General features: G+C 35.8%; 2 protein-coding genes across 2 annotated transcripts; both read left to right on the forward strand.

The window, feature by feature from the left end:
• Positions 1-3,103: 3,103 nt before the first annotated feature.
• Positions 3,104-4,879, forward strand: RIOK1 (RIO kinase 1). Its single transcript, XM_076418204.1, has 2 exons — positions 3,104-4,354; positions 4,407-4,879. Exons 1-2 carry the CDS (start codon positions 3,164-3,166, stop codon positions 4,821-4,823), a joined length of 1,608 nt encoding a protein of 535 aa, XP_076274319.1. The 5' UTR covers positions 3,104-3,163; the 3' UTR covers positions 4,824-4,879.
• On the forward strand, positions 4,805-7,410 carry LOC143205121 (uncharacterized). The gene is made up of 5 exons (XM_076418205.1): positions 4,805-4,943; positions 5,098-5,305; positions 5,389-5,465; positions 5,519-6,745; positions 6,848-7,410. The coding sequence occupies exons 4-5, from the start codon at positions 5,747-5,749 to the stop codon at positions 6,959-6,961; spliced, it is 1,113 nt and encodes a 370-aa protein (XP_076274320.1). The 5' UTR covers positions 4,805-4,943; positions 5,098-5,305; positions 5,389-5,465; positions 5,519-5,746; the 3' UTR covers positions 6,962-7,410.
• The last annotated feature ends 157 nt before the right edge of the window (positions 7,411-7,567 follow it).

The following is a 7,567-nucleotide window of genomic DNA, read 5'->3' on the forward strand; positions in this document are numbered from 1 at the left end:
CAATAAAACAGCCAATGCACGTCGTCAACACCGTCAAACGTATTTCCAAATTCAGTTTATAAAATCCTTTTTTACTCGGACCATTCTACTAGTTAGTCTAGTTACTCTAGTTAAAAAGGGACAGAATGAAGTCTGATGCGTCCTAACATCTAACCAAATCGGTCAATAAAATTCGATTTCAGTTGGTACTGGTCGACACCGTTGTCATATGTCAATGTAAATATAATAAAACAACTCTAACCTACAAACTATTGTGGCTCATAACTGCAATTTAAGTCTTTCAATAAATATGCATTAGATGTACTATAATGTTAAAATTAATTATATTTTTTAACGTTATTATTAAGTCTTCTTATTACAACGATGGTTTATATGGACTAGGACCTATTTTTTATTGGATCCGAACTACGGCCCTCGGCATTAAGCCTACCGACTGGCGAGTGAAGAATTTAGAAATCATCCCAGAAGACATCCGGTCTTACCCAGCCTGGTTACTGGCGTGACTGGGATCATTTTCCTTATTGGATTTTCACTCTTGCCTAGGACAATCCCAAATATTAAACAATTTCAAACATAAATTTGCGACCATGCCCCAGCAGGATTCGAACCCGCGACTATCACAACAGTAAGTGAACCGTTCTGTCGCCTTTACCACTGCGCTAACCAAGCCGGCTACTTTATTTATATTAGTATTGCCTTGTTAGAGTCAAAATAAACAATTAAGTTATTGTTCACTTTGACTTTGTTGTGGCAACGTTGCATTATACATTTTGATGACGTACATTAGTCATTAGTAACGTGATTGGTTAGTAATTTAAATCTAAATAGGACACTTAATATACGTATATGTACATACATTCATATATATGTATTGATATTTATTAACAAAAAAGTTTAAGATTTTATAATTTGTCCGGACCACCACCAGGTAGTATCAAAAGCTGCCAACTGATTTACACTACTATCAACCGATGACCGCCGATGACAATTCGGTCTAGGCTGCAGACCCAATATAACTATTAAATTTTATCTACAAATAATATCTTAAAAACCTTTTTTGTAGAATATATGCCTGAATATATAGAATATATTTGTCGCAATGTTGCCACATCAACTTTGACTTCTGGTTTACAACGTTTTTTGTTTTATAACTTTTAATTATTATCACTAATGTTTCAAAGAATTTTGCAGACATTCGACAACAAGATGGACTTGTACCAGCACAAATCGAATTTTATAAACCGATTCGATTGCTAGTTTTTATTTTTCTATTCAGTTTAGAATTTCCGTGTGAACAATATGTCAGTTATAACAATGGCATTGCCAGTATTTATTTGACATTGACAGTTGACAGTGACTTTTTTAACTACATAATTCCTTAGATTTAATAATTAAAGACATTATTTGACGTAAATAATAAAATATGACAGTGACAGTGATAGTGACATAAAATTATTATTTAATTATAGTTACGCACGCGACAAATAAAATTCAAATAACTAGTTGTATGTTTATGGCACTTTTAACATAAAATAATCCATTTGAATTACGATAACATTAACATTCATTACGTTATTTTTAATCTTCTGAACACATCAGATTTTTGAAATTGAGTATAATTCGAACTAGCTCCAAAAAATACCAGTTCTGAATGGAATTAGATAATCGGGCGCTGTTTTACTTTTACCATTTCACGACAATAATTTACATTTTATACCATATATGAATTAATACCCAGAAAAAGAAACGTATCCTCTGTTTCTTTATATCCTAACGCGAAACTAATCAGTGGGCTTGGTTATAGGCCTGAGATAAAGTGATTTATTGTTTATTTCTTAAACCAGATTATCACCGGTTTAGTTGGATGATGCGTGTTACATATTTAGTTATTCAGAGTGGGTTAGTAATATTTCGTTTATTACAAAATAACGAAAAACCTGTAAAGCACAGTAACTGGGTTGGGCACTGTTATATTTCGATGCGATCAAATAAATTACCACAAATTGGATCGAAATAATACGTAAATGTGTTGTAAATTACAAAGATTTGTCATTATTTTAATGTCGAGAAATAGCATGACTCTAATATACAGAACAACCTACATATACAACAAGGTTTTATCATTGAGCAACATTTAAGTGAACATATGTCAAAATAATAAAGGTAATAATATAAACGATAGAATATAATTCAAGCAACCTTTAACTTTTGACGTTGGCGACTTGTCATTTTTGACGTTAGTGACAAATGCGTTTTCTAATTTATTTTACAAAGTTAAAAGATCGAGATTCACGAAACGTCAGCCTAACTTAATAAAAACTATAATCGTACGATGAGTATATATTTTATATCTCTTTTTACGACAATAAAACATAACCCCTTCTGTAAGTTTTTTGCCTCCAACAATAAATATTCATTATTTTCACGACTACTAAAATTCTCCGCATTCTTTATCTATTTATCCCTAACACTATCATTTATTTCCATAACATCCGGAGTTGACCTAAAAAAGCTTCGCGTGCCTTTTATACGCTGCTCGATTATTTTCTTGGATTTTGCGTTCGATTTCCACGACGTTCCGATAATAAATTTTCTTTATTTCCTGTAACTGAATGTAGTTTAGTGAAAGAGAATCAATCATCAAACTCAGTCAGCCCGCGGCAAACCCATGTCTTCATGCAATATCGCTGTTCAGTTATTTTGCGAAATCGAAACAGTTGCGTAGAGTTCCCCAAGTTACTTAATAAATTGAAAACTCAATCTTGGAACAAGTTTAACAGGTATTTATTGTTATTTAAAAAAATTATTTCATACATCCAGCTGAATATATTCGTAATAAAGTTTATTAAAACGTCTCGCGCTTCATCAAGGGGCGAAAGTGGAAACTCGAACAATAAATCCGTTTATTATTAAAAGTTAAACCTTGACATATTCAATAAATATAATTTTAAACAACTATTTAATATTTTTAAATAAACATATTGTTTCGTATTTATTTTTTTAAATTTTATTAAGATAAAAATAATTTTTAAACGAAATGCAAAAAACTTGGGGCTTTTAGTATCTTTTAGTTGCGCATTTTGTGATTTCAAAATTTCCTAACCTCACATTATATTGTTTTGATGTACACGTTCTGATATAAAGGTACTAAAAAGTAGTAAAAATGAGTGTGTTACCGTTAACAGAAGACGAATTATTTGCCGACGTAGAAAATGAGGAAGAACTTCTAAAACAGTCTTTAAAGAGTTTAAATATTTCGTCCACTTTTAATAGTAAGTGTTTTGAGGAAACATATGACGATACTTGCGACTATAGTGAAGAAGAAGATTATTATGATTACTATGATGATGGAGATAATTACAGTAATAAACAACATAACAATCAACAGCAAGTTTCGAATAAGATAAATAAATACCAACCTTCAGAGAACTTATTCAAAAAGTATACGAATAAAATTAATTTAGAAAGGTACGAGGTTTCCAATCTATCTAGTGAAGTGATGAGCCATAAGATAACAAACGAAAAGAAATTAGAGAGCGACAGGAAGAGGATTAAAGATAAACATGACAGAGCTACTGTTGAACAAGTCATGGATCCTAGAACGAGGATGATAATATTCAAGTTACTCAATCAAGGAGTTATATCTGAAATTGGTGGATGTATTTCAACAGGTAAAGAAGCCAATGTGTATTATGCCTCAAGTTCTGGAGACAGAGACTATGCCATAAAAATTTACAAGACGTCAATCCTTGTTTTTAAGGATAGAGATAAATATATTAATGGCGAGTTTAGGTTTCGACACGGATACTGTAAAAATAATCCCAGAAAAATGGTAAAGACTTGGGCTGAGAAGGAAATGAGAAATTTAATAAGAATGTATTCCAACGGTATAAATGTTCCCGAACCAGTTCTCTTAAAATCTCATGTTCTGTTAATGACATTCCTTGGTAAAAAGGGTTGGCCTGCTCCTAAACTCAAAGATGTTGAACTGAATCAATCCAAGGCCAGGCGACTCTACAGAGACACAGTGATTTTAATGTGGAAAATTTACAATAAGTGTAAATTAGTTCATGCTGACTTGTCAGAATTCAACATGTTATATCATAATGGTGAAATTTACATCATTGATGTATCTCAAAGTGTTGAGCATGATCATCCACATGCATTGGAGTTTCTGCGGAAGGATTGTACAAATATCACAGACTACTTCAAGAAAAAGGGAGTAGCTACGATGGGTATCAAAGATTTATTTGATTTTATCACTGATTCATCTATCAATGATGATAACATGGAAGACTGCCTGACAAGATTATCTGAAAAAGCTGGAAAAACAGAAGTATCTCTTAGTGAACAAGTAATGTTGTTTTAATATTTTGTTTTCTCTTAATCAATATCAAATCTTTTAGGTTGATGAGGAAGTTTTCAAGCAAGCCTACATACCAAAAAGGCTAACAGAAGTCATTGATTTTGAACGAGATATTAATGAAGTTAAGAAGGGCACTTCCAGTGATTTGGTATACAAAACCATAGTCGGATTGAAAGCTGATTTAAGCGGGCCAGTTCTATTACCTCAGATACTGCAAGACGATCAGTTAGAAGAAAGTGGCAATTCTGAAGATGATAGTAATGATAGTGAAAGTGAGGAAAATGGTGATGATGATGATGAAGAAACCGTCAAAATCAAAGATGGTCGTTCAAAAGACGAAACACTGGAAGAAAAAAGGGCTAGGAAAAAGGCTGTGAAATTGGCACAAGCCGAAAAAAGGAAAACGAAAATCAAGAAGCACCTTAAGAAGAAGAAAACAAAGGCAACCAAGAAATAACTAACCCAATGTTCAATGTATTATAATCGTTACTAATAAATAGTTTTTGTTTTTAATTTTGTGTTTATCACGCTAAATTCCTCAATCCTCAAACAGTCGATTATTAACACATAATACGAGGTAAATAAAACCTAGGAAACCACTAAATTATTCTTTTGAAGTGTAATTATTGTTTTATTAGGCGTTCTTGACACAATATCCCTAAAATATTCAGCTGGATTAACGTTATCTTAAACATAATATATTATTATTTAATGACAATTTAAAACTTTAGTTCGAATCAGCTTATAAACCAAAAACACTAAGAAACTGGGAGGTTCCCAAACTATACCCGGCAACACCCAGGAGAAGGACTGGAAAAACTAAAATTATCGCTAACGAAAGGGGGCATATATTGCCGGAAATAAAGCATATAAAAAAGAAATCCTCCAAAACCTACATCAGTACTTGGAACTTGCCAAAAAAGATCGATGCGGAAACAGGTAATTGAATGTTGAGAATATCACAGGAGGCTGCCTATTTTATTCTTATTTACACCGTTAATAAGTTTAATTTTCTGTTTCAGCGAAAATCTTGAATGGAACTGGTAAGAAGGTTAAGGGAAAGTTAAAGCCAGCCGAGAACGGTAACACAAAGAATCAGGTATGGGGTGTCGAAGAGAATTTGATTAAAATACTGTAGGGTGTTAATTTCAGGAACCAGAGGAGAACAAAACGGTTCCTTATGTTCCGGGGGACCTCACCGACCCGGAATTCCGATTAGCCAGTCATGAGGAGCTAGCGCGGAATCGCTTCGACGACAAAGAGCCGGAGCTTCGGACCGGGTTCCCCAGATATCGGGATGACTTCTCCAAGCCTCCCTCCCCACCTCAGCCGCCGGACTTGTCCGAGAGGGTGGAGGAGGTCGTGAACGATTGCCGGGAGATGGTGAGCGGGAAGTGTCGGGGAAACGACCGGAGGGATCCCCGGAAAAAGAGCGCGCTGTTGTCGCCCATCATCGACGCCATATCGAACTTCAACCTGGCCAAGAAGCTGCACCGGGAGAACCTGGAGCACGACCCCCTGCCCGACACGATAACCAACTCGATCTATCGCAAGTTGCAGATGCAAAGGGTGCAGGATCGCGACCCCGGCTTGACGCTGGACGATAAGAACTTCGCGTGCGGGGTAGGCTGGAAGGGTTACCCGGGTTTCGGACCCACCAGGTGCACGAAGCTGAAGGTATACAGGCCGAAGACGTGCGCGCACCACGCCAAGGCGACGGTCGATGAAGACGATCGGCCCAGCAGCACCAACAGCTTCGATCGCAAGTGGAGGTTCATTCGGCAGAACAAGGTGAAACCGATCGACCTGGCCATCTGTTGGGACTTAACCCCCGTCGATCCCGACGACGAACCCAAACCGCCGCCGCACATAGACGGGTCCAACGGGTCTCAGGCTCCGGCGGTCTTTTCCCTGGTGCACACTCCCAAGGACGAGTGCGAGAATCTGCCCAGATGCGACGGGGTTCATGCCTGCGGTACTATTTTCGAGCACGGGAGCCGGGGGAACCAGGCCAAAGACTTTATATTCGACAGACCTCGAACCGGCGCCTCCAAGAGCAGCGATTCCGGCAGCAAGGGCTCCAGTATCGACAGGAGACGAGCCAAGAGCGCTCAGGACCTACACGAAAGCAAGGATCCTTCCGGCGTCCCGTCAGAGAAGAGCATCAAGAGCAGTGGCTCGACGAAATCGAAAAAAAAACCGCACCACCGAAGCAGCCCCAATCTTGAAGTCGGCGATCGGGCATTGTGCGAACAGCACTCCTGCAAGAAAATCGGGAAGCGACTGTGCGTCGCCTGCGAACTGAAAAAGGTTCCCGAGGAGCGAAAACGTAATACCGAGTACAAAATGGCGTTCAAGGCGGGCGTGCCTCAAAAATATGTAAGTAGATCTCACCACAGCATTAGTGCTCCTAGACAAAAAGATCCATATAGAATGTTGGACTATGCTATTCATAGTTTAGCTCCGCCTTTTTCTTTACAGAACTATAAACGGGAAGATTACCCTGAACATTGGAGACTGGCGACTGTTTACCAACATTCTTATAAACCAATTAATTTACGAAAACGGAACCTATTACAGACTGTATATAAATAATTTCCTTTATTCGTCTTTATATATAGTGCATAAATCATCTAGATTAGGTAACATTTATCCTATCGTTTGTTATATTTAATTTTTATATATTGTATTATCCAATCAAGAAGTACATGAAAACAAAATTTGATATTTGACGTTTGAATTTAAAAACATTTTTTGGTTCCGTTAAAAAAATTGTTGTTAGTTTCGTTATAGATATCGTTAGTTGATTAATTTAAGCCCAAAGTATATAAAGACTGTTCTGTTAAATTTGTTACAAATAATTTTAATCAATGCTATCTATGCTTCACGTTTTTAAATATTATGTGAAATTTTAGTGTTTACTTAAAGTTATTTATGTTTTAGTGCATTTAAAATACAATAAAAAAGAGCATTTTTCACTATCTCAACAAGTTTTAAAGTAGGCCTTTATTATGAAATTATTTAAAATAAATTTTTAATCAAAATGATGTGTATTATTAGTTCCCTGGAACTTTTAGAATGATATAAATTTTATTTATTAAGTAAGTAAATTATTGTTTAGTTAATTATAATATTTATCCTGTAAATAGTATTAGAAACTTGGAATTTATATCAACAATTGGATAGAATTGTATTACTGGT

The sequence above is a fragment of the Rhynchophorus ferrugineus genome, unplaced genomic scaffold (assembly GCF_030347505.1).
Source record: "Rhynchophorus ferrugineus isolate W39M unplaced genomic scaffold, kcgeb_rfMv2 rfM11, whole genome shotgun sequence".
In the NCBI taxonomy this organism is placed as follows: Eukaryota; Metazoa; Arthropoda; class Insecta; order Coleoptera; family Curculionidae; genus Rhynchophorus; species Rhynchophorus ferrugineus.

Bases quoted from the DNA above. Each gene is read 5' to 3' on its own strand.
- RIOK1 (XM_076418204.1), top strand. From the start codon at position 3,164: ATGAGTGTGTTACCGTTAACAGAAGACGAATTATTTGCCGACGTAGAA. The intron at 4,355-4,406 runs GTAATGTTGTTT...CAAATCTTTTAG, and splicing joins AAGTATCTCTTAGTGAACAA to GTTGATGAGGAAGTTTTCAA.
- LOC143205121 (XM_076418205.1), top strand. From the start codon at position 5,747: ATGGTGAGCGGGAAGTGTCGGGGAAACGACCGGAGGGATCCCCGGAAA. The intron at 6,746-6,847 runs GTAAGTAGATCT...TTTTCTTTACAG, and splicing joins CGGGCGTGCCTCAAAAATAT to AACTATAAACGGGAAGATTA.